Source organism: Corvus hawaiiensis, chromosome 24 (assembly GCF_020740725.1).
Source record: "Corvus hawaiiensis isolate bCorHaw1 chromosome 24, bCorHaw1.pri.cur, whole genome shotgun sequence".
In the NCBI taxonomy this organism is placed as follows: Eukaryota; Metazoa; Chordata; class Aves; order Passeriformes; family Corvidae; genus Corvus; species Corvus hawaiiensis.
In genome coordinates, this window is record NC_063236.1 from 7,924,308 (window position 1) to 7,950,112 (window position 25,805).

The 25,805-nt window shown below is 51.7% G+C and overlaps 1 protein-coding gene across 2 annotated transcripts; it reads right to left on the minus strand.

Moving 5' to 3' along the window:
• On the minus strand, positions 1-25,402 carry UHRF1BP1 (UHRF1 binding protein 1). Of its 2 annotated transcripts, XM_048328369.1 has the most exons (21): positions 25,292-25,402; positions 13,849-14,011; positions 13,057-13,095; positions 12,498-12,589; positions 12,117-12,306; positions 11,819-11,959; positions 11,107-11,277; positions 10,383-10,560; positions 9,972-10,058; positions 9,677-9,841; positions 9,051-9,193; positions 8,150-8,291; positions 7,481-7,674; positions 5,688-7,228; positions 5,268-5,464; positions 4,649-4,794; positions 4,412-4,559; positions 3,247-3,518; positions 2,807-2,915; positions 2,310-2,425; positions 1-1,893 (listed from the first exon to the last, which is right to left on the minus strand). In XM_048328369.1, the coding sequence occupies exons 1-21, from the start codon at positions 25,333-25,335 to the stop codon at positions 1,768-1,770; spliced, it is 4,404 nt and encodes a 1,467-aa protein (XP_048184326.1). In that variant the 5' UTR covers positions 25,336-25,402; the 3' UTR covers positions 1-1,767. The 2 variants fall into 2 exon arrangements, with proteins under 2 accessions (XP_048184326.1, XP_048184327.1); XM_048328370.1 differs by lacking the exons at positions 13,849-14,011; positions 25,292-25,402 and having other exon boundaries at positions 12,117-12,206; positions 12,499-12,589; positions 13,057-13,842.
• Between the last annotated feature and the right edge of the window lie 403 nt (positions 25,403-25,805).

Below are 25,805 nucleotides of genomic sequence, written 5' to 3' on the forward strand. Positions count from 1 at the left end.
GGAGGTTAATGAGTTTAATTCCGCTCGTGGTTCACAGAACCAGTAAATGCATCAGTGGAAACAAACTGCAGCAAAGTTCCAATACTGCCTGAAATTCAAATTCAAGTTCAGCCTTGCACGTTCCCCCTGTCCCCTTCCAGGGGCCCTGGGAGCTGCTCCTACCCTGTGAGAGGTGCTGAGGCCACGTGCTCTCCCATGGCACCTGTGCTGGGCAGGACTCCCTGGGCTCTCACTGGAACAGAGGAAGAATCCTTAAACAAGAGGCTCCAGGAAGTAAACTTTGATATTTGTGAGGATCCAGGAGGTTTTGTCCTCCCACTTGTGTGGGTCTTGGGTTACAGTCTTTTTTACTGGGTCTTCAAAGCAAAGGAAATGCTTGAATTCTTCAACAAGACCCATTGACTGAAGTTGCTGGAGCAAGGAATTTGCTGTAAACAACCTGGCCCCAGCTGTGCTCAGCCTGCACACGTGGGAGAAGCTGTGGGACCCTGCAGGTGGGCACCAGGGCTGGGCAAACCCTTGGCACCCTGCTCCTTCCCCTACTCACACAAAATGTAATGAAAATTTGAAAAAGCAGAAGAGAAACCTATTTTCAAGCAATTAATGAAGAAAAAGCAGGAATACCATGGCATTCCACCTCAGGCAAGCAGTTCTCGGAGCTCTTGCTCCCCCACAGGGAGAGGGAGCAGCAGAAAGGTTTGGTGAAACAAAGTCCAGCTCCTGCTCGTGGGCTCTGGGCAGTTCCCAGCGGTGCTCACAGGGAACTGCTCCACACAGGTGTGTTCCAGTGTTTTCTTTTTGGGAACAGGGCTGGCAGGTGGTTCTGGTGTCCCATCCCAGGCAGCCCCTCAGCCCTGCTGAGAGATTCCACCCAGTGCTGAAAACCCCACAGCTCCTTCCTCAGCAGCCACGGCTGCTCCTCGTCCCCACTGGGAAACACGGGCACACAAAGCTTTGAGGACAAGGTGCATCCCAAAAAACACCCAGGTCATCTCCTTCTGAGACTGAACCAACTTCCCTCACCCCGTTCTTTGATAGTAAACTTGAAGTTTAAACAGTGCCTTGTAAGGAATTAACTCCTGCATCAATAAAGCCAAACATTGTGGGATTAAGTGGGAATGAACTGGACTAAGTCTCATACACTGCATCCATCTCTACACAAGGAATTAGTGGTGGAAAAGGGAATCTGAAGGAATTTCTTTACTATCTTGACCCTGTTCTTGAGGGAATAGTGAACTGTGTGCCCTCACTCCACAGTGGGAAATCCCATCTCTGCTTCCAGGTGACAGCAGCCCTGCTCTCCCACCAGAGCCCTGACCCTTCTGCTGCCCCTGTCCTGTCACTGCCCAGGTGCTGAAGTGACCACCCTGCTCCTGCTGCGGCCCCTGGCAAGCACAGCTGGGCAAGAACACAACAAGGAAGGGTGAAAGAAGCAGAAACCCCAACATGGGCCATGTCCAGATGTCACCACAAAAGCTGGAGGCTGAAAGGCACCCATAGATGAGGAGACATGGGGTGTCCCCCCAGCATCTGACCTGGTGTTCGTGGGCTGACCATGCCCTGGCTCAGTGCAGCACTCCCAGGCCAGAGCAAAGAAAACTCCTTCTCATTCCTCCCATTTGTCTCAGCCAGGCCTCCCTCCCTCCCTCTCCCCAGTTCTATGCAGTCCCAGCTGGTTTCAGTCCGAGAGTTGGAACCGTTTGGCAGCGAAATGACCAAACCTGCCCCGCTGGTGCTGGTCCCCTGTCCCTGGCAGTGCCGGCACCGTCAGAGCTGGAACAGGGGGTTGTATTTCCTGATCTCCTGCAGAAGGCGAGCCTTGTCCATGTTGGCTTCTGCCAGGGCCAGTTTCATGGTCTGGAGCTCCCTCTGCAACTCTGGCACTTGCTTGAGCTACAAGAGACAAGCAGAGAACAAGGCTGGAGTCCTCAAGGTACACAGTGACCTGCTCCAAGGGAAACCACAGCAGGAGCTTTTGGGATGAATTACACAGTGTGACACAACCACGCTGACAGAATCTCTCTCTGTGGGAACCTCTCAATTCCTGTTTTTCTAACAAGGAACTGGTCAAAGTCGGGAAGATGGAGCCAATCAGAAATCCCCAAACAGATTATGAAAGGGAACAAGTGAGTTCATGCTGGACAAGGTGCCTCACTCCTCGAAACACTCATAGGAGGAGGCACAGGCTGTTCCTCAGGGCACTCCCTTCCTGCAGCTCACCACACCTGCCAAGGACTGCAAACACACAAAGGCAGAAAAGAATTTCCAGCTCTCTGTTGTCCAGACAGCAACAGGCAGCAGTGACTCACCTGCAGCCCACGTGCTCCTGCTGCTGGGGCTGGTGAGCCAGACTGTGCTGGGGCCTTCTGCTCCTCAGGGACTGACACAGGTTTTTCCTGTTTCGCTGAGTCCTTCCCCTGGGAAGCTGGAAAGCAACAGAACCCACTCAGGTGTGGACATTCACACAACAGGGCTCTCAGAACAAAAATATCTTTAATTAATTTTTTTCCTTTCTGTTTTCCCTCCCTTTTTTTAAACAGGGAAACAAAATTCTCTTTTCCCTTTTAAAATGGAGAGACTAAAAGGTAATAATGAATCCTGTCTGTGTGTGCTCGAGGAAACACCAGGCACGAATTCTCACACCAGGAACAGAGGCAGGGACTGCTCCCACAGCAGGGAACACACACAGGGACTGCTCCCACCCCAGAGTCCATCCTTCCCAGCAGCAACCATCACGTTTCAGTCCCAGCCTCCGCCAGCACAGCCCGGGGGTGCAGAGGGACAATAAAACCAGGACGTTGCTGACCTGTGAGATAGAAGATGCCGTCATCCCTGCGCCTCACCACAACGTGATCCATTGCCAAGGTGATGGGGACAGGGCCAGGGGAGGTGGGGTACACCGGGGGGCTGTCATCCTGGAGAAACACAAAGAGAAGGGAAGAGCTGCTGGGACAGCTCTGGGAAGGACTTCCCTTGCCTGCAGCCTCCTCAGGAGCAGCGTTCCTGACCGGCAGCACTGCCGGACTCGCGGGGGTACCCACCCTAGGGAAAGGCCTGGCTTTATGTACAGGGTGTACAGGTACACACTTCCCTTGTGCTCCTCATTCATCCCTAGGGCAGCTTTTAGAAGCAAAACCAAACAGCCTCAGGAAAAGAGAAGCTCTACAGAGGCCCCCAGCAATCCCACAGCGTCCCTTCCCAAGCGGAATCCTTCAAGTGAGCTCTGCCCTGGGGGGAATCTCTCACCTTCAAGGTGATTTTGGCATCCACAATCTCTATCTCCATGGGGATCACCTCTGGGATGATTTCATCCTCTAGGAAGGGTCCCAGGCTGGTGAGGCAGGACGTGCAGAGCTCCGTGGAGCGGCTGTGGAGCAGCATCCGGAGGAAGCCGTTGCGCTCAGCCAGCGGCGAGTGAGCGGCCGCGCACGGACCCGACTCCAGGCGCAGGCACACCTCGGGATGGGGCTGGCTGGGCTCAGGGCTCGCAGGCTTCTCCACACCTGGGTCTCCTAGAGCTGGAGCAGAGAGATCTCACTGCACAACGGGACACCAGTGATCAGGTATCAACTCAAAACGGGCATCCTGGGAAGCCCATTTCTGTCCAAAAGCAGCCAAGTGACCTCGGTCTGACATCATCTCTCACATGAAAGAAATCCACATTTCAAAGGACTAAGAGCCCACATCACCAAACTGGCACCAGAGCTGGACTATTTAAGGTCCCAGGTGCATCCCTTAATCACCACACTTTAACACTGGCCCCTGTTTTGCATGTGCAGGACCTGGCCCAGTGCTCCACTCGCTCTCCAGAGCTGCCCCAACTCTGCCCTCCAGAGCTGCCCCAGTGCCCTGGTTCACTCTCCAGAGCTGACCAGCCTTTCCTCACCCCTTTGCCCCACCGTGGCCACTGGCAGGACTGGGAAAGGCAGGATCAACAGCCTGGGAACTGCTCACACTTTCACTTCAGGTTTGGGGTTGGAGCCGGTTTTGGTTTTGTTTGGGTTATATTTTTTGGGTGTGTGGGGAGATAGTTCATTGTTTTCAGGTTTGGCTTGGGTTTTTTTTTAATTCAAATTTAGGGGAAGTACTGTAGACCAAAAGCATTTTTCTCAGAGCAGGAATAACTTCAGGGTTTCCCTAGACAGCTTTATTTTAATCTTTTCATTCATTTCATGCATCCTAGCAGCAATTTAAAAAATCCCAATCAATGATTACTAGGCACCACAGAGCCTGACTGTGTAGGCACTTGGGAAGCATCTTTCAAATGCCAGATCTGAACCCTCACACGTGAGCTGTGTTCACTCCTAACCACCCCAAACACCGAGGCTCCAGTTAATGGAATATCCCCTGAGGCAGGCTGGCGTAAAAGCCAGTTCTAACAGTGCAGCTGAGTCCCAGAGCAGTGTCTTACCCACGTAGCCACGCAGGAACTGCCACATCCCAACATTGTTCAGCTGCTCTGGAACCACATTCATCACTTGTAAAGCCACAGACAAATCATCTCCTTGTACCTCTGTTGCACAGTTCACATCATTCATCTTCAGCACGAGGACAGACACCTGAAACAGCCACCAAGAGCTCACTGGTTACAGTAAACACCTCGCTTTCAGACCCCCTCAGGGACAGAATCCCAGTGCCAGGGACTGACCAGCTGCAGACTGGGGTCTTCACTCTGGGATGTGGAGCTGTTCACCTCCAGAGACCCTCCACCCTCATCCACCAGGCTGCTTCTGCTGCCGGTGTCATTGTGGGCCTGAGGAAGCTGCCCCGAGGGAAGAGGGTCCAGGCTGGGTTCTGAAAAGGAAGCAACAACAACTCAATTCCATTTCTTTTTCTGGAAGTCCTGATGTCAGCATCTGCCTGAATCTCTGGCCTCTCTGGAGGTACCATCCTCTGCAGAGCTCTCTCCAGCTCCTCAGATGAGTTTAAGCAACACAGGGTTGAAGTGAAAGATGTCCAGAGTACCCAATGTCCAACCAGCCCTTCCTAAATGCTCTGTACCACCCACCACCAGCACATCACAGCCCCTACAGCCCTCAGGACACCACTGGGACGTGCAGGGCCACCCCACAGTCATTTATCCTCCTCATCTCAAGATAAAGGCAGCTACAAAAGCAGAAAGAGCCACTGTGAGGGAACTCCTTAAGACCTTCAAAAAGAGCAGCAAAAGTGATTCCACAGAAATGCAGCATGGATGAGTTGCCATGGCACAAAGCCATCACCCCTGTGAGATGAGGGGTGGGGAGAGGAAAAGCCAAGGGCTTTACCAGAGTCTGTGAGCATCACGAAGCCATCGCTGCCATCACTGTCCATGGACAGCCCATCCTCAGGGCCACTCCCATCCACAGATGTGGTGTCAAAGGAATGCTGGGACGAGGTCCTCCTCATGGAGAAGAAGCGCATCCTGCCGCTGCCCACCCCGCCCGGGGTCACTGCTCCCTCCTCTGCTTTGGGCACAGAATCCCTACAAAAAACCCCAACAAAAACCAGTGATAAAGGCAGGCAGCTGAGCCTGCAGATTATCTGAGTGCTGGGTTGGTCTCTGACCACTTGCAAGTCAGACTTCAGCATCCTCAGAGCAGCCCCAAGGGACGAACACTTAACCCATCTCCAATCCAAACAAAAGGGAGAGGGAGCAGCTGGCCTCTGTTTCCCCCTCCTGCAGCCTGGCAGCCTGGCCCGCTCACCTGGCCGGGGGCAGGGACAGCATCCTCTGCATGGTGGAGGTCATCTTGTCCCGGCTCAGGCTCAGGGCATCCTTGGTGAGGGACATGGCCTCCTTGGTGAGGTCCATGGTCGCGTGCAGAGCTTCCTTCGTGGCGTCCTTGGTGATGTGCAGCGCGCTGGAGAGCTCCACCTCGATGTTCCTCAGCGGGATGAGCTCTGCCTGGCCATTGAGGGCAACGCCTCCTCTGCCCGAGGGCTGCGTGTCCAAGGCTGGGCTGGAAGGGAGAGCAGGGGGGCTCTGAGGATGGCTGCTGGTCTCTGCCGGTCTTTCTGCAACCAGGGCTTCCACAGCTTCGTGTGCTTCCTCTATCAAGCCTTTCTCCTCTGCGCCCTTACCACGGGGAGCTGCGCTCAGAGCTCCGTCGCTCGCGGATCTCGGGAGCCTCTCCAGCGGGACAGTGGCACCGGTGTCCTGGATCCCGCTGTCCTCTGGCAGCTCTGAGGTGCTGCCTAAGCCCTTCTCCGAACCGCTCTCCGATTTCAGCTCCTTCTCTTCAGCTGCCAGCCCCTCCTTGCTGTCTGAAGGCGAGAGCTCAGACTCGATCAGGCTGGTTGTGTCCGAGTCCAGGGATCTGGGTTCCAAGACAGACCCTGGAGCAGGGGTCATGAGCAGGGCCACCTCAGCACTGTGGAACGTAACTCCCACACAAGCAGACACGGGATCTAAAGGAGACCCAGTCATTTCCTGGGTATCTTGGGCAAGCTGCTCCTGTAGTGTTTGCAGAACTTCCTTCATCCTGAGCAGCACCAAGTACTGGTAGTGGTTGAGCCGAACTTTGACATGGACAGAGGAGGACATGAGCACGTGGATATCAGCAGAGGCTTCCAGCTCCTTACTGTCTACTCCATCATCAACTTCACAGTCAGATTCTCCCAAGATATCCATTGTGTCTGGAGCCTTAGAGATATTTTTCAGATCCTGGTCAGTCTTTGATCTTTGACAAACACTGTGTTCTCTGGAGAGGTTCTCGTTCTTGGAGTGGTTGCTAAAGCTGGCAGAAGGCTTGATTTTCACCTCAGAGGTGGCCAGTTCCTGTCGTTTAGATATCTGAGCTTGCCCCCACCTCTTGGGCAGGCAGGCCCATATGGAAAGGGGAAAAGGGTCAATAAAGCTAAGGGCTCTGCCCTTGGAGCTTTCAGCCCCCTCGAAGCCCAGGGAGAGCTCACTGAAATTCACAGACCACAGATCCTCAGAGGCAGAGGTTTTGTGAGGCAGCTGGGCAAAGCCTGGCTGCTTCTGCAGCCTGTCATCCACCTGGTAGGCGTGGCGCAGGAACAGGGTGTGGAGGAGGCTGAATCTGTCCTGCGTCCGTGGGAACTCAGTGTAGCTGGAGTGGAAGAACTCTGACCCAGCGAATTTACGGAAGAGGCTCTGGAGGTCCTGGCAGCTGCAGGAGGGAGCATGGCGGGTGTTGGTGGCTGTCACTTCTGACATGCAAACACAGAGGGCCCGCGGCCGGTCCCGGTGGTCTGTGACTTTCTTATCCACGGGGATGTTGAGCTGCAGGGGGAAGAGAGACGTGACAAGGCAAGAGGTGAGAAAGGAATGACAGAGGCTTATCCTGGATGAGAACTCCGGCACCAGCTTTGCTGCCCACACACCAAACAAAACCAACACAAATGGCAGACAGAGCAAAGCCAGAGGAAGGCAGCAGGTTTGTCTCCTGGTTATGGACTCCAGCTATGTCCTGGTCTCATGTTCCTTTCACAGAGAGAACACTGAAGACTGGGAAAGGAAGGAAGAGAATGGTACCTTCAGCCTGAAGCCATCCAGCCGGACATCCACGTGCTCATCCCGCTTGCCTGAGTCCTCCAGCTTGTAGATGGCTTTGAACTGCTCCAGGCTGCGACACAGATCCAGGCAGAAGAGGTTTATCCAGAGCACACTTGGTGTGTCCAGGGTGAGCATCAGGCCGTTCAGCTGCACGTACAGGTTTGGGCATGGAACTAGAAAGAAACGGATTAATGATAGCAGGAAAGGCCCCTCGGGCGCTCTGCAGCTCAGTGCAGAACCTGCACTGACAGCACCAATGCAGGGGCTTCACCACCCCTGGGAGACACATCTTGGAAGGGGAGCAGCTGTGGTGCACCCAGAGAAATGAGGTGACCCATTGAGACAGCACCCAGAGCACCCCATGGCCCCGCTCCAGGGCTCTCAGTAAGGCTGAACCACAGGAACTGGGCAAACAGCAGCTGCTGCAATTCCTTCCTGCAAGCACAGCTCTGCTTCCACATTGTGCACAAACCCCATCCCACCTTCCCACAGGCAAAAAAAAAAAAACCCAAAAAAGCCAACAACCCTAAAAAAAATCAGAAAACTAAACAACAATGGACAGAGAACATCTAACAGGGTTAACACATCTAAACAACTGATGATTCTTTAAGAAGCTTGTGAAAGAAGGTGCTAACCTTGATGTATTACCTGGAAAGTCCTGATTGTCTGGGAAGTAATATTCTGTGAATTCAATATGGATTGCAGAGACCTGGTCAGGGAGTTTGAAGATTTTTCTACTACATGAAAGCAAGGTGGAGGGTTTCTTACTTTGTTGCCCAGCTGTAGAGACCTGAAAACAGAATGGAATGCAGTTGTGCAGAACTCAGACTTGGCAAACCCAAGTGTCCCAGTGACCCTGCAGTTGCCTGTATTCAATCCACCCCATTTACACATCAAACATACGCTGCTTTCAAGCAAAAACATAATTTTCTTCTACCTGCTGATATTGCCAACTCTTCCCCTTTGAGGGAATTTCGTTCTTTGTGTCTCCTGTCACTGCTAGTAAGAGCTGTGACAAGCAGAATTAGGTGACATGAACAAACAGAACAGAAATCTCTTACAGCTGTCTGTCTGCAAGATCAGCAGCACGATGGCAAGTCCATCATAGTATCTGGTGCTGCACAGAGCAAAACCAGCTCTTGGATGGATACAGGGCACATGGATGCAGGGCCCGATCCAGGCTGGGGATGCTCTGTCCCAAGGCAGAAAGCCTGAGGTGAGACTCACGCCTCCTCTGTCAAAAATCCACACCCTGGGTGGCTTCTCAAAGGCATGGAATGTTTTACACTGGGCCTGCTAATGCTTGGTGTAAGCTTAGATAGGAACAGAGGGCAGAAACCCGTGGTTATGCAGTTCCCTCTGAACATGAAAACTACCAGCAGGTCACTCTTGGGTTAAAAGCTTTACAGGCAACATCATAACAGCATTTAGGTTCTCTGGGCAGTGTTTTGGATGTCGCAAGATTTGCATGATTCATTTAAATCATATCTGGTTCAATTTCCTTTTAAAAAGTGCCATTACCACTGGCAGACAGTGCTGAGCTCCCTACCTGGTGAACATCCAGGTCATCCACCCGCACCACCACGCAGCTGGAGCGCAGCCGGTGCCAGGGCGGGTGCCGGAGCTGCGGGAGACTCGTGGGAGGAGCCCGGCCCTTCTCCAGGGGGCTCTTCTGGGGACTCTGGGGAGGGTCTGTGGGGACAGACAGGCAGAACCAGCAGGGTTTTAGTCACCTTCTTTGCACCATCAGTACCAACACCTTCGTGCTTACTGAGCAGAATTAACAGCCCCAAAATTAGAAACGGATGAACACAGCTGGGCAGGAGAAACACTCAGGACTTTTGAAGGAAGAACACTGTGAAAGGTGAGTCTGTTCTGTGGCAAGAGAACACCCCCCTCAGCCAGGCCTTAAGTATTTAATTTCAACCTTATATACTCACTTATGGAGAAACTCAACAATAATCCAGGAAAGGGATCTCTGCAGCCTGTCCATCCTTGCTGCAGTGCTACCCCAGCCACCTCCCTTTGCCATTATATTTATGATTTTTAGAGTGCTATGCATTCTTGCACCAACAAATCAGCCTGCTCAACTGGGGACAGGCAACTAGAGATTTTGCTGGATAGAGCAAAATTGCTACCACCTCCTGCTTCACTGGTTTTATCAAATACCATTACCTGGCTTCCTTTTGAAGGGGGAAAGTGGATTCCTGGCAAACACAGGGTCTGTTTCTTCATAAAACTTCTCCATCTTGCTTTGAAATTCACTGACCAACTTCTTTGCCCACTGTCCCCGTGTCTCCATTGCTTCACTGTACCTCACCCAGTGCTTGCAGGCATCTCCTGCAGGAAAGCAAACATCTTGGCTTTGAAATGAGGTTTCTTCCTTCCAGTCTAGTCTGCAATCATAGAGCAGTTCTAGAAACTCCCTTTTTAACCCCCTCCTCAGGTTGTGAGGCCACAGGCTGCCTACCTGCCCTGTGGAAAGGATAATAGTCAAAAGCCATCCTCCTGAATGTCAGCTGGATGGCACCTCCCAGCATCCCATGCTTCAAAGCACCTGTGGGGAATAGAGCAGAGGAAACCACGGTCAGCTCTGCAATCCGAGCCCTGATCCAGGAGAATTCAGAACCACGTTGCTCTGAGTGCCACCACTGATTAACTGACTGACACCATCACCAGGATTAGGACACCATCTTTAGGAATCTGCACCAAAATCTTGTCCCAGGCAAGGAGAAAGGACACCTGAATCAAATGGCCAACAGTTGATATGGTAAGAACCAGGCCTGGAAACTCAAATCCCAAACTGCAAGACCCCAGTGCTTCCCAGCCCCCTTCCAGACAGAAAATTGCTGCCTCTGCTGTTGTTTTCCTTTCTCCTGACCTGACTCCCGGGCGTGGCTGTCGTCACAGATGTGCAGGTCCAGGCGGGAGATGAGGAGGTGGTAGGAGGACTCCTTCATGTCGTGCTTGTCGAAGTACTGCCCGATGCTGCTGGCGTTGGGGGTGCCTCCAAACGGCTGAGCCCAGGACTGCTGGGCACTGGGAGCAGGGGGGGTGGTCTGCAGGACAGGGACAAGCTCGATGAGAACTCGGAGAGAGGGAAAACACACAGGTTATAATGCAATTAATCAACTCATGCAAATCTTCCAGCCTGCAAGGCATCGGTTTATAGGAATAGAATTGGGATTCCCAAGACCTGGATCCTTTCCTGTGTTGTCATGAGCAAAATCCTTTGTCTGCAGCTCTGCCAGCTGCATGCACTTCTCTTGGAAGATCTTTCAAGTCCCTTTTAAGATTCCTGGGCAAAAAGGGCCAAGTATTCCCCATCCCTCCTGTGCAACCTCACTGCACTACATGTGCATCCCTGCCTCTCTGGAGCTTCCAACTCCAGCAGCAATACTCCTCTTCCCTCATCCTTGGCTTGGGAAACGTGTTGTATTGGCAATAAATCCCACTCCTTTGGTCACCTCGCTACCCCACAGTCCTTGTGACACTGACCTGACACCACGAGTTCCCACCAGGGAAAATTCTGTGAGTATGGGCAAGATGCCACACAAACAGAAGCTGTCCTTTTCCCTGGCAGACCAACATCCAACCTCACTCACCTGTACAGACTCTGGTGCCAGGCTTTTCCTCTGCTGAGCAGATTTCTCCATGGCTTCACTCAGAGACTCAGCATATTTCATCATTGCTTTCAGCTGAGAGTCCGTCAGCACCCAGAGCAGATCATCCAGCAGAAACATCAGCTTGGAGGCGACCACGTTGCAATCTTTGGTCTGAAACAGCAAGGATAGAGTTAGGGACTTCAAAAATTGCCCCCCACAGACATAGAGTCTTCATAAAATACAGAAGCAGAAAGAAGGGAGGCTGCTGTGAAACTCCTCTGAGAGATGTTATCTGGTGCATGTCCACAGCACCTCCTCTGAGATGGAAAGCAGTCAAAGCCACCTCCTCTTTAGGAGACAAATTGCTCACTCTTTAATTCTTTCTTTTTTAAATCATCACATTTCCACTGACAGCTAAAAATCAGGCTGTCAGGCTTTCAGCTCCCAGTAGGGAGATGACAGCTCTCCTTGGGATGTTCAAACAGATTGAAAAACTCACTCCATCCACAGTATCCTCCCCTGGGAAAGAAACTGCTTTGACATTTGGTAAGAACACAGCTGTCTCTGACAGAAAACATGGAGAGATACATCAGTTTGGGCTCAACATTTTTGAAGGGAGAGAAGGGCTGTTGAGGACTGTGGGAGGAAATATGTATCATCTCTGCATCAGGCAGTGAGACCACATCCTGCAAAGCATGGAGGAAACTCTCACCCTTCTCTTGAGAGAGATCTGGATCCTCCCCTGGTTGGTGATGAGTCTCAGAGGAGTAGTGATAGGATCCTGATCACCATTGTCCGTGGCATCTGCCTCTATCCGCAGGGTCTGCCAGGTGAGCTCCTTGAACGTCAGAACCTGCCCAGGAGGAGAAAAACAGGAAAATGCTGAGGTTTTCCCAATTTCAAGGGTTAAAAAAAACCCTCCAAAACACTCAGAAGACATGAAATGAAACAAGGAAAAATCATTTATCACACTTTTCTTCTGTGATCCCAGTGCAGAACCAAGGCCTCACCTCTCCCCTCTGCGGGTCCGTGATGCGGGTGAGGCGCAGGTCACTCTGCTGCCAGTTGGGGTTGACACTGTAGCCCTGGAGCTGCCACAGCTCAAAAGAAGCGTGAAAGGCCTTGGAGTGAATCTTGATGGTGATGGAATTGACAACAATAAACATCCCTTCCACGACTTTCTCAGCAAAGCCATACTCACTGCAAAGAGAAAATGTCCCCATGTCACGACAAGAGGCCTGACAGAGATAAGGCTCACATGGAGAAGTTTATAAGCAACACCAGAGGCACTTAAACCCGAGAGCAGGGAGGCCAGTGGTGAACCAAGGAGAACAGCAACCCCCACACCCCAGCAGGATGTCAGGGAGAAGCTGCAGGGCTCGGGGTCTGACCTCTGTCCGGCAGCGAGAGCGATGGGGGACTGTCCATTGGGTGGCCGAGGCTCCTCACACGTCCTCATCTCCACCTCCACCTTGTCCAGGTACTGCAGAGACACAATGTGGGAGCCATGAACACCACACCAAGCCTCAAGCTCAGCCCACCAGCCCTGGGGTGAGATTGCAGGGCAGGGACAACCAACTCTGGAGTCTCAACGCTCCAGACAAGAGTCTCATGTGTTAAAGCTCTCACACCATCAGTGCCAGTGGGTAACCTGAAACCCCAGGAGTGGGGAAAACAAACAACAAAAAACAGGCACAAGGTTGCCCTGGACTTCCTTGGGAGCTCATCTGGCTCCATCCTGCAGTGAAATGAGGGTCTCATGGGAGGGCACTTGTGGCCCTATGTGCTGGAGGATTCAGGTCCAATGAAAATTCGAGCATTTGATGGTTTCCCTCTCCAGGATTTTTCTCAAGTAGAAGAGATTAAAAAGAGTGAGGAAGAAAAGGAAGAAAAGAAGAAGAAACAAAGCAGGGAGAAAGGAAGAAAAGAAGACAAGAGAGGCAACATTACCAGGCAGATTGGGTGTGTTTTCAGCTTCGTCCACTGGATCTGAAACGATAAAGTTGAGGTTATCAGAGTGATCTTTGCAGTGGAAAGTTTCAGAAACTGCAGGAAAACATCTCAGCCCAAACTTTGAGCCCCATTTCTCTAGGAAATGTACACAATGTCTCACTGTTTCCAGGTCAAACAGAGACACAGACAAGGGAAAAGACATTCCAGACACCAGATCTACAAACCCAGCTGAGCTTTTGGATCTCATATATCGTCAGGAGTAATAGATATTCTGCAGGTCAAATTCTGCTATGGGGAACATTCCTGGCCTTTAAGAGTTTACAACTAACTGCTGCTGTTACTGGAAGTCACACAACTCTTTTGAAGACTGTGCACAAACCAAAAAGCTCCATTTTATTTTCATACAGCAACGTTCACTCTGTAGGAGGGAGAACAAATGTTTGTTACTAAACTGAGCAGATCTGACTCTAAAAACAGAGCACATCAGATGAGTAAGACAAGCTCATTTTTACTGTCACTTGGCAGAGTAGAACCATATTTCTTTTATAGAAAGTCTCTTTGATGTCCTTAAAACTTTTGAGTTCATGTAGTGCAACTATGGTTAGTACCAACTGCAATTAAACAATCTGGCAGCTTATAACAACTACAGAAACCCAATTTTTTGCTCTAAAAAGCACAAGGAGGAAGAATTTGTATGAATTCAGTGTGCAAAGTGCAAGTCCATGCACAATCTCAGCGATTCTGCCTGTAAATGGATAACTTCATCCATTTCAAGTTGCCTCTGCTCACCCTGATCGAGGCCTTGTTGCAGTAGACCCGGGTGATGGCGAGCCAGGTGGGCAGCTCCAGCACATTCTGCAGCACCTCCTCATCCAGCTCCAGGTTGGTCAGCTGCCCCTGACCTTTCAGCGTGCTCAGGTTGATTTTGTCTGGAGAGAGGTTCTTGGTAAACCTACAAGGGAAGAAAGAGGAAACTCAAAAAACAGCCCCCAGCAAAGCTGCTGAGACTGCAGGAGCATTTCAGAGCTATTTTAATACCAGAGTCTGTTTGCTGTTCTGTTAAACCCTTTCTGACATTTTTAAACCCAAGGCAAGTTGGTCGCTCCAGAAAAAAAAATCTCTAGCTACACTTTGACATTTGGAGGATTTTTTTGTTTTAAACTAAATTCAGGTTTTAGAAACTGAAAATTTCCTTCTAAAGCTCTGGATCCTGTAAACCAGCAAAACTGCCCAAGGACAAAACCAAAGAAAACCAAAGCCAAACTCCAAGAGCTCAGCAGTTTTACTCCCCCCAGGACTGCCATGTCAGCAGGGAAAAGTTTAATTCTCTGGAGTCTTTTCGCCCCGGAATGCAAAAGATCATTAATGAACTACTTTTGTGGATGTCCCTTTTAAACACCACCCTTGAAGCCCAGCCTGCTCTCTGGTCAGCGGGGCCAAACAGCAACTCCCCTCCCAGAGACTGCCCCAGCTCCCTCCTCTGTTTTCTCTGCTTGAAATTCCTCCTCCCCAGGGCTGCCAGTGCTTCACCTCTGCTGTGTGCAGCCCTTCACACCCCTCATGTGCCCGAGATTTCAGTGTCATGGATAAACACTTGCAGCAGGACTGATCAAGAGCAGAGGATCCTGGTGTGAAAGCCTCTGACTTCATTAAAACCAGAGTGGCCCCTAAGGAACCAGAGCAGCCAGTTCAGAGGGCAGCAGATCACAGAAGCTGTACAAGTGTTAGCAACACTTCCCCATGTCGGAGAATCCCTCTGTGGCAGCAGAGCCCCTCCTGCCTCCATCAAACCCCCCTCCTGTGCAGGAGGAGCTGCCACCAGGGGAGCAGGGGGCTGCACTCCAACGTCACCCGATTCAAACTTGAAGAGTTCCTGCCAGACAACTTTCCCACCACTGAATCCAGGGCTTATTTCACACATTCCTCCATGCCAATGCTAATTCTCATTCTGTACAGTGGTCCAGAAAGCAGGATGGAAAGAAAGCCCCTATTGTCAGCGTAAGCAGGAGCAGGCTCCCAAGTCACACGCTGCCCTGCTTGCTCCATCCCTGCACCCACAGCGTGGGGACTGCTCTGGGAGAGGCATGAGGGGCTTCTGGAACAGCCACAGCTCAAGGAGGAAAGGAGGAACCAGAGCCACACTGCTGGGATGCAGCTGCTGCAGCTGCTGTAGGAGCTTGGGGTGTAGCACAAACCCAGCTGAGGCACCGGAGCGGCAGCTGAGCCATCAGCCCTGGGCTTCCAGGGGCAAAAGGGCCTTCCCAAAGCAAACATTTTGTTGGGAGAGAAAGTCTGACAGATGTTGAGATGTTGGTGTCAACCCTGTGCTAGTGATGCAGCACTGCTGGAAGGGGAGGGCAGCACACAGCTGTGAGTTTGCCCACTGCTGCTCTTCCCTCTGCAGACGGCTCCTGTGCCCTGCTGTCTCCTCCCTGCCCTGAGCCAGAGGGACACACTGACAGCTCAGACCAAGTTTACAACATCTGCCAGGCCAACACATTCCCTTCAAACTCGTCACTCCCTTTAACCAAAGGCTTCTTGTTTAAACACGCCCAGGGAGGTGGCCAAGGTCGTTTTGGCTTCTCAGCATCTGCACCAAGAAACTGAAAATTCCAGAGTGTGTTCCAACAGCTGCTCCACTGGCAGGGAGCACTGAGAATCCCTACGATTTGGGCCTGGAGTCCTGTTGGGAGCACCCACAAACCCAGACATGGCTGAAAATTAGAGCAAAGCCCTCCAGAGGCAATACAGGAGCACCCCTGTGTTGCATCCGAGAACCAGCTCTGCTGAAAGCTGCTGTCACCGTGTCCACTTGGGATTGGATGCTAAGAATACACCAAACACAACATGGACAGGTAATACACAGCACTTAAGCTCCCAGGCTGGTGTGGGCAGTGATCAGCTCACACTGGCCGAGCTTTCTCACACCTGCACTGAAGGATCATCCCTGGGCTCGGAGCCTCATCCCGGGATAAGCGAGCTCAGAGGGGAAGCTGCTTTCAGCTGGTAACGCAGAGGAAAAGTACAAGTGTTGCCTATAATTCTATACTGTCAAGTCTCTAAAGGGGGGGAAGGATGCCTAAGCTTTTTATACATTTTTCATATATTTGTAGCTGTGTAGATTGCTAATGCATGGCCGTAGCTCCAGTAGTTTTCCTATCCTTTTCCCCTCGATTTTAGAACGATAAGCTGACCTTCTAAACACATTCCTGAAATATTGTTTAGTCTTATTCCAAGGAGGGAACCTACAATAAGGCATAATAAGAAGTGGGGCAGAGACCAACTCCAAGGGTCTGGCCCAGGGGTGGGTTACTGGGGCAACTGAATCTCCTATTGGATGTACCTGTTAGATATCCTAATTACTTAACCTTATAAAATTGTAGAAATTAAATTCTGGGTGTGCCTGTCACCACCAAGACACCTGGAAGCTTCCAAATAAAGGTCTGCTTTTTACTTTACTATTCTAACACAAGGGTTTTTTCTCTTTTGATTATAGACAACACGAACACACATCTGAACCAGGGCATCACGTTCCTTTAGTGTGTAGGTGTATCAAAAATACCAGCACACCGTGGAAGAACCAAAGCTGTGAAACAGGACACTGTGCAGAGCACGGTATGAAACTTGATCCAGCCAAACCAAACAACTCTTTATCACCATCTCCAGTGAAAGGCTGTGGAGATCCTGCTGAGCAGGTACCAAAACCACCTCCAGTGCTACCAGACTCCACTCAAGAATCCTTCCATGAGGCACTCCACATGCACCAAAATGTGCCCTTCCACCTCCAAAGCAGAGCTTACAGACCCCACCCACGATGGGATAACAAAAGCTGCAGGTTTTGCGGAGGAAAAAAAAAAAATTCAAATGGAAACAAATTCTTTCTTTCAAACCACAGCCCACATTTCCCAGGGTATGCTGCCCGTTGTCAACCCTGCTTTCAGCTGCCGTCCCGTACAGGAATCCCAGACCTTCCATTGGAATAACCTCCACATTTGAGCCACGTTTCCACCCACATGTCAGACAGGGTTTAGAGGAGGCCTCAGGTGAGAGTTCCTGAGAACACAGAGTTCACAGGTGCCAGGTGTCCGTGGCTGCCTGAGAGGAACTGCTTTGGTCAGCACCAGGGGAAGGAAACAGCAAGAGCAGAACGTGTCAGATGTTTGCTGGCAGGCTCTCTCCATTCACACTCACCCACGGCAACGTCCTTGGCAGCACGGGCTGCTGGCTTAGGGAAAAATGAATGAAAATGGTGGCTACTGGGAAAACTGACACGGGAAGATATTTGCACTTTTTTTTTTTTTTTTTTTTTTTGCAGCTCCATCAGAAGTCAAGCAGAGCTGAGCCAGTGAACTCACAGGGCAGCACTCCTTTTGAGCCTGCTGGGATTACCCTGACAAGAGTCAACCCTGAAAATCTATTTGCTCAGTCATCAGCTTGAATATATATCAAAACATGATGCCACTACTGAAAACAACTGCTCAGTTCCTCAGCCCGCATATCCAGAGGCCACAAACTCACTGATTGCAAGAGGGAGTTTAGGTAAATCTGACTGCTGGCCCAAAGCCAGGCTAGAATCATAAATAAATTTATGCTCATATTTGTAGCTGTCTCGCCACACTGTCTCCAACTGAGCAAATGAATGGACAGATAATGTCAGAAGACATCTGAAATCATAAAACCTCTCCTCAGATCCCTGTCTCATTACCCTGCTGCCACATGGATCAGGAACCTTCTTCTCAAATACTCAAGAGTTTCTGCCTCAGCCTCCTCCCTGCAGTTCTGCAGCCATCACTGGCTGTTGTACACAGCCACCACCCGCAGCTCCACACCAGCATTTCTATTAATACCTTTGTCACTATGGCTATTATATGGGAGAGCTAATTAGCTGTACACCCGTGACCTTTATTTTGCCTAATGACAAGCAAAATCTCTGGGCAGAAGGAAGTGCACGACTTGTGACACCAGCCACAGCTGCAGGGAGCAGCTGGAAAGTCCCTCCAAACACAGGTAAGGCTGAAAGGGGGAACTGGTCAGCTCAGTGGGCAACCAGCCCAGGAACGACTGCAGATGAGGTTTTTGCCTCCACAAGGGTCACTGCAAGGGAAGAGATGAGGATTTTCTGCTTTGATTTGGAATACAAATATGTAATTTAAGCAACTATGACAGGAATTGGACATGTCAAAAAAACCCCAACAACTGTATTCGGACCAATGCAGATTTGCTCCTTCCCAAAAATCTTCCCAAGTCTTGCCTGGTCTGGTTTTGGACAGGGCATTTAGTGGGATTTCCATCTTCCTTGGGAAGATCTTCTACAATCCAAAAATCTCTGTGATGAGACATTTCACCTCAAATTAAAACCTCTTATCTCAGGAGCCAAAGAGCGTGTTTACTAGAACAAAAGGTTCACAACTGCTAAAGGAAAGGTCAGCAACTTTCCAAATCAGGGCTTCTCTCAAGGAAGGCAGCAGCAGAAGCTTTCAGTGCAGCACACATGACTGAGGATGAACTTAAAAATAATTTTGGAGGAAATAAAACTGGGCAAGTGGTCAAAACTTCTGTAAAAAGGGAAAAAGTAGCTGCCTCGAAGACGCACAGGAAGAACCAAAAGCTTTTTCAGGAACAAAAGCCATTTTACCTCCTCGAACTTTTGGTGTTAGCAGGGACCACTCTGTCTGAGAGCGGGCACAGAGCTGCTCTGCAGACAGAGGCAGAGTTGCACAGGAGGAAGAGAAACTCGCTGAATTAGCAGAGGATGGGACTAATTATTGCACAGTATGAGATGGAAGTTGGTCTCACACCCATTTAGCACAAAGCCATTTAGAGTTTAAGGGAATCCAATCAACACCAAACTGCCCGATTGTTCAGAAGACAGAAAGCACCACATTTTTAATCATCTCATCACCTGTGCACAGCTCTTTGTACCCCAGATATCCTGGGAAGCAGTAACAGCTTCCCAAGTGGACAACCAGCCTGATAAATTCGCGCTGCTTGGGTTACAGGGCAAACAGTTTCCACGTAACGTGGTACCAGCCTGTCCCACGCTCCTTATCAGGGTGGATTTAGGCACAGTTGGTGTCCCTGTACACACACGACACTGCTGGTGGCTTTCCATTATCAGCTTTCTGTTTTTCCAGGCTTCAGCTGCATTGAATGAAAGGCTGGGCCTCTCAGCCACCCGAAGCCAAACACAAAACATCCTGATGAGTAATCAGTTGTCTTGGCTCTGTGTTACCTCCTGCAATATAACATGGCTAAGGGAAAAGGGCTTAGGAATTCAGTTCAGAGTTAAACTCGCAGGGAGAAAAATCAGCATTTCCAAGCAGATCAGGCACGAGACCAAACCACTACACAGAGCAGAACTCCAGCTCAGTTCTCCCCAAAGGCTGCAGCCTCCCTTGGCCCCAAGGACCCTTTCTTGTCCCAACAAGTATTTCTCTAGAGCGTTCTGAACGCTGAGAGGCTCCTTGCTCCACACCCACCAGCACCTCACTGGGTACTGGGAGCCCTGGAAAGCAAACCAGGAACTCATTTGAGAGGAGAAGAGGCCAGGTCTCTGCCAGGGGCTGAACTCCATCTCACTGAGGAGCTGTTTTGCTATTTCCAGCTCATTGCCTGGACACTCAGTAAAGTTTAAATGCCAGCTGCCCCATGCTCCCAACAAATCTGGAATGGAAACCCTCGGCACCCGCCAGGGAATTTCCCAAGTCTAATCCTAAAGCAAATAACAGATGAAAGAAAACTTGAAAGAAATCTAATAAATATAAGCACCGTTCCAAAGCTCTACTTCTTCATCTTCCAATCATTTTCATTTCCAGTGTGCAAAAACAAACAGGTTATTACCTAATTCTGACTCAGCTGAGCTGCTGCAGGGGAGGCATAGGCTCAGGGAGTCCAGGGGAAATAAGAAGAGCCCCTTTAACAGTCCCTTTCCATCAGTGAGACTGAAGGGCTCTGGCCACATTTTCCTCCTGAGCTACTCAAGTGCAATTTACCTTTGCTGCAACAAGAGCCTATTTAGCATTCCAGAAATGGCACATGTGTCTGGAGCTGAGGAGAAGTGGTTGGAAACACCTTGCACCCAGCAGCTCCATAAAACTGTCCATGTGGTTCTCCCAGCAAAGTGCAGCACAGCAACCGTGACTTTACAAGGGAAGACTTTAGACTGCTAAGGGAAAATGCCACGTCCTGTCTGTGCCCACTCCTTTTTCCCACCCTGTCTTGAACAAAGAAGTGGCAGATGCGTGTTACTTTACCCATAACAGCTTGGGGTTCTGCCTTGCCATCAAGAATTCCTCTATATTAAAAATTTTAAGAGTAAAAGAAGCCATCAAAATGTACAGGGAAAACAAGATATTTCCAAACTAAAACACTGAGTAAAGGGTTTACATCCAGCCTTACATGCTTTGCTGGGTACAGCATGCAAGAACTCAGAGACCAGCTCATCACCAGGGGCTTGGTGCTGCATCAGCAGCAGCTGCTGGGACCTGACAGAGCTTTTTCCTCATAAACTGCCTCATAAAGTCCTGCCACAAACTGCTTCATGCTCTGGATCCACCCTGGAACCATTACGTGGCCGAACAGCCCGTGTTGAACCGCGGGAGCAGGACACTGTGCAGACAGAAAAGTAACGGTTTTTAGCAGTGTTTACCAGCTGGCAGCTCTGTGGTTTCATGTACTTCCCATTGCTGCAACAGCTATTTTAGTCAAGTAATCATCTTAGAGATCATCACAGAAATTTCCCTGATCACCGAAGAAGGATATTAAAGCAGCTAAAGCCAAAATTGCAAAGCTGGTCAGAGGTCTTGCTGCCTAAATCACTTGAGATTCGGTAGCTTCCTCAGGCCATTCCCAGATGCAATTTCTTTGCTTTCCTCCTTACCCACTGTGCTTGCTAAATTGCTTCCAGGTAATTTACAGTTAAGATCAGGAAACTGGGAGAAGCCTGAAGGATTGGTAGCAAGCAAATCCCTCTTATTGGTGGTAGCTTTTCCTGGCTCTGAGGGTGTCCCACAGCCATGAGCTGCATGTGCCATCCTGTGACTGCAGCAAGGGCACAGCTGCAGCGCAGTGCTCGAGCATGCAGCGATGCTGCAAAACACTTCAGGGCAAGGGAGAGGCAAAGAGAGCTGGAACTCAGGCTCTGTTCTCTTACAGCAGTGCCCAGACTGTAGCATTTGGGCAAGAAATCTAAGCTGAGGGCAAAAAGCACTCTTTAGACACAGGGAATTCCCCACACTCCTGTGTTGGGCAAAGGCATAGCTGGTGACACGGCCTGACTTGCCTGGTGCAAGCCACGGAGTCCATTCCAATGATTCCTGAATGGCACAGAACAAATCCCATCTTCTGGGCTGAAGAACTGCTTCTGTTTCTTCTGCCCACCTTTTCTGAGGAGAGGGATGGGTCCCCTCAAGACAGCACGTCTCATTTCTGCCATCCTGACCCCAGGGAGTCTCTCACCCCCCTGGCAGGATGACCACAACTGCAAAGGCCTTTCTCTGCCCTGCCTTGGCCTGAGTGCAGGTCTCTGATGGTGGGGATGGACAGGGAGGAGTCACAGTCCTGAGCCAGGAGACCCAGACAGCTCCAAGGCCAACTGCAGAACAGCACAGCACAGTGCTGGGTCTGGGAGCCAGCTCTCAGCTCTTTGTGTTGGCACAGAAGCAGCACCACTGCATGGAAGGGGTAATGCCAAAGGCATCTTCAGGGCCAGGAAGGGATTCCGAGATGCTCACATCCAAGTTAGGAAACACCAGCCCCCAGGAGGCCACGCGCTCCCAGCTCAGCATCCGCTGCCACACCCACATGTCCCCGCTGCAAAACGGGTCTAGAACAAGCTGAAGCTACACCATAAGCCTGCCTGGTCTCTTCACTGACCCATCAGCTGCAAGGACTGGCTGCAGCTGCAAATGAGAGAGGGCAGGAAACAAGGCAACCTCGCCTGGAAAAAAGGGATGTAAGGCCTAATCCCTGGAATGGAGATGCAGGGCTCCACTGAGGTGCAGCACTATTTATGAGGAGCCGCATGATGTTGTTTCTCCTGGCTGAGGACCTGACCTGATAAGCACCTCAGCGTTACCCTGCACACACTGCTCCACTGCTCTGTTCTCTAACAGGTTTTTAAATTCTGTTCCTAAAGCCTATCTCACTTACCTGAAAAGGTGGCTCCATCCTGTGCTGAGAACAGTTTGCCAAATCCACAACCTGCTATCCACTCATTTCTGTGCTGCACATCTGTTACACATCTGCCTGGATTGGCAACACATGCTCTGCACTCTCTTCTGCAAACAGGTCTCGTTTTCCACACAGGTTTTCCTCTCTGGTAACAGCTCTGCTGTTGTTAATTCCTCTCTCATTTCTCCTCTGCTCCCTTTTCACCCTACTTTCAGAGATTCCCAAAGTTACTCCTCAGCTGCGGCTCTCTGGAGCCCTGTCACAGTGAGACACATTTGTGCTCTCCTTCCCCTGTGTTCAGACCTGCCCCCAAACCCCAGCCCAGCTGCTCCTCTGCTGACACCAGCTTTTATTTCTTCCCAGCAGGACTGCACGTTGCATTTCCTCTGGAAGCCATGTCCTGTGTGCCTGTTACTCCACAAGCTCACAAGCTTCAACACGTGTCCCAAAAGAAAACGTCACAAAGCAGCTGTTATAGGCAGCAGGGGATAAATCTCTCCAATGAAATTAAATAAAAGCCATTTTGGCAAGGATTTCCACTGCAGTGCTGAGAACTCAAATCCCAAAGTGGCACCTGAAGTTGGGGCAGTTGGGCTTGTGGATGAACAGGGCCTTTGTCACACCCTGAGAACACGGATCTGCTGCGGCTACACCAACACTGGTTAAAAAAAAAAGGCAGTGAGAAGAAGCTACTTTCAAATAAGGCCAGGAAGAGGTAAAGGCAGCTCACTGATTTTATTTTAAAGCATTAGATGTGCTTCCATGAATAATTACAGGCTGGGGAACACAAGCATGCTCAGAGCCAGCAGCTGATGCCCGGGCAGGTCTTAGGGAGCCCCTGATGTTGGGTTCCAAACACTCCCCAGCACTGCAGCCCTGTGCCCGCCTGGAAACAGCAACTGAAACCACCTAATCTGTTTGCTTTTCCAAGCTAAATATAGGACAAAGGAGTGAAAGGCACAGATGGTGAAAGCTCCGCAAGTTTTTAGGTTCTCCTGCTCTAGGAATTTAAGCTGCTGAAGCACAACACAAGGCTGAGCCTTCTCAAATACCTTCACGACTGGGCAAAGCCCAGCTGTACCGATCCCCGCCGTGACCACCATGGCCATCCTGTCACACACGTGAGGGGGGATCACAGGAACAGTCGGGTGGAACACCTCATTCACATTTCCCTGATCCAGCTGCCTCTCCTGACCGCTTCCTTGCAAATCCACACACAGAAGAGGGACAAAAACACACCCCCGTGCAGAAGGGACTCCGAGTGGAGACACAACAAAAAGAACAAGGAATTATTTCATATGCAAATGTTAGCAGAAAATAAAGGCAGATTAATGATTCAGTAGCAAGATTCTTCCAGGCAAGTGAGTGTGGCTGAAAGAAAACCCAAAGGGAGGGTGAAGATGTGGTATTTGGAGGAAACAAAACCAGAAAAAAAAAACCTTAATCTTTTTTATACACCATTAAACTGGGTTCAAATTGCATTTCTGCAAAGATCCACAATCCTTGTGCAAGTGAGGGGCAGGATCAGACCAATCACCCAAACGACAAAGTCCAGCTAGTAGGAAAACAGAGATGCTGAATGTTGTGGGACTCCTTGTTCTCCTTGGAACCACCCAAAGGATACACAGGTGAACACTAAGAACTGGCCCAATCAGAGGGAAAAAGGGGCACATTGGGCAAGAACGTGCTGTAACAGTGGTAAAGAGAGACCGAAATGCAAAATCAAGCAAAAGCACCAGCAAACTTGTATTTATGTGAAGAAAGAGAATTGTCCATGAGAACAACACCCACAGGAGCCGCACCCAGGATAAAGCCCAGCTCTGTTCCATCCTCTATCAAGCACTGCTCTCACCCACCTCTCCGTGGTATAAAATACTTCAGTGCCTCCTGAGCAGGAGGCTGAATCCGTACTGACTACAACACACCTGTGTGAGGTGAACGAGACAGAAAGCTCGGACGCTCGGGATGTCAGGTCTAGCAGAAATCCATTTAAACCAGCACCCAGAGCAGCTCCAGCAGCAGCTCCATCACCCCTTATTTGGGACAGTGCTGAGAGAGCCAGAGCACGGAGCAATTGGTGACTCCAAGACAGACCCTGCACTGTGCGCTCAGGGTGTGTGGGCATGGGCCGGGGCTCCAGACACTCCCAGGATCTGCCTCAGAGGTCCGGGATTCATGGATCACACCAGCACTGACCCCACGAAGCCCACACAGGTCACTTCAGGCCCCTCACTCTGCACCCGAGCGCGTCCAGCAGCAGGGATGGAAAGGACCTGCTCAGAAAGCACAGAGGACAGGCGCTGTGCAGTGCTGTGCCCTCACCTGCACCCTCACAGACACGGCACTTTTCTGTTCGCGATCCTCTGATCCCGCAGCGATGCAGAGCGAGGTGGTGCCCGCAGCCATGAGATAACACAAGCAGCTCTTTTCTCGCCGTGAAGGGAAACTGAGGCACCGCTGTGTGCCCAAGGCCCGCCCCGAGCAGCGGCACAGCCGCGGCCGCAGGTGCGTTTCCCGGCAGAGCCTCACGCACGGAGCAACCGCTTTTCCTCACCGCCCCTCGCAGCGCCTTTGATGAACTTCACTGAAAATGACGGAATACAACGCGAACACCCCCCTAGTGCCGATGTCACCCCGGGGCTGTTCATGTTCCCCTCTCGCCCCCCGAACTTCCACTGCCGCTGCCCGCGGCCCAGGGCCGGCACCGCCGGTTCCGCGCTGGGCACCGACACCGGGGCACCGGCCGGGCTCGGAGGACTCTGACCCGGGGACGGGCGGCCGGCAGGGCCACTCCGGGCAGGCTGGGCCCGCTGCCCCCGGACACCGGACCCCGGGCCCCACAGCACCCGGGCCCTCGGACACCGCCCCCCGGCTCGGCGGCTCCACGGCCCGAACGGGCCCTCAGCCCCCCCGGGCTCGGCAGCTCCCCACCGGCGCTGCCCGGCGGTCCCCAAACCCCCCAGGCCCGGGCCAGGCTCGTCCCCCGCAGCCCCCCGGGGAGGAGGAGGAGGAAGATGAGCAGGATGAGGAGGAGAAGGAGGAAGAGGAGCGGGCGCCTCACCGGGAGAGGTGCTTCAGGATCTGCTTCTTGATGATGCCCGCCATGCCGGGCCGGCGGGTCAGGCCCGCGGGCGGCGGGACCCCATCGCGCACCGCCCGCTCCGCACCGCCCGCCCCCCGCCCGCACCGCCCGCCCCCTTCCCTGCCCGCACCGCCCCCTTCCCTGCCCGCACCGCCCGCCCCCTTCCCTGCCCGCACCGCCCCCTTCCCTGCCCGCACCGCCCGCCCCCTTCCCTGCCCGCACCGACCGCCGCAGCCGCGCTCTGGACGTGTGAGCCCAGGGGGCGGCCACAGGGAGTCTCCGGACCCTCCTCGGGGCAAGTCCCCGGACGCCCAGGGACCCGCTCCGGGACCCCTACCTGGAGCCCACTCCAGGACCCCACCCCGGGATCCCCCAGGACTCCGCTCCCGGGGGCTCCAAGGACCACCCTGGAACTCCCCTCTGGTATCTCCTCCAGGACCAACCCGGACCCCCAGGGAGCTGCCCCCGGATCCTCCAGGACCCCCTTCCCAGG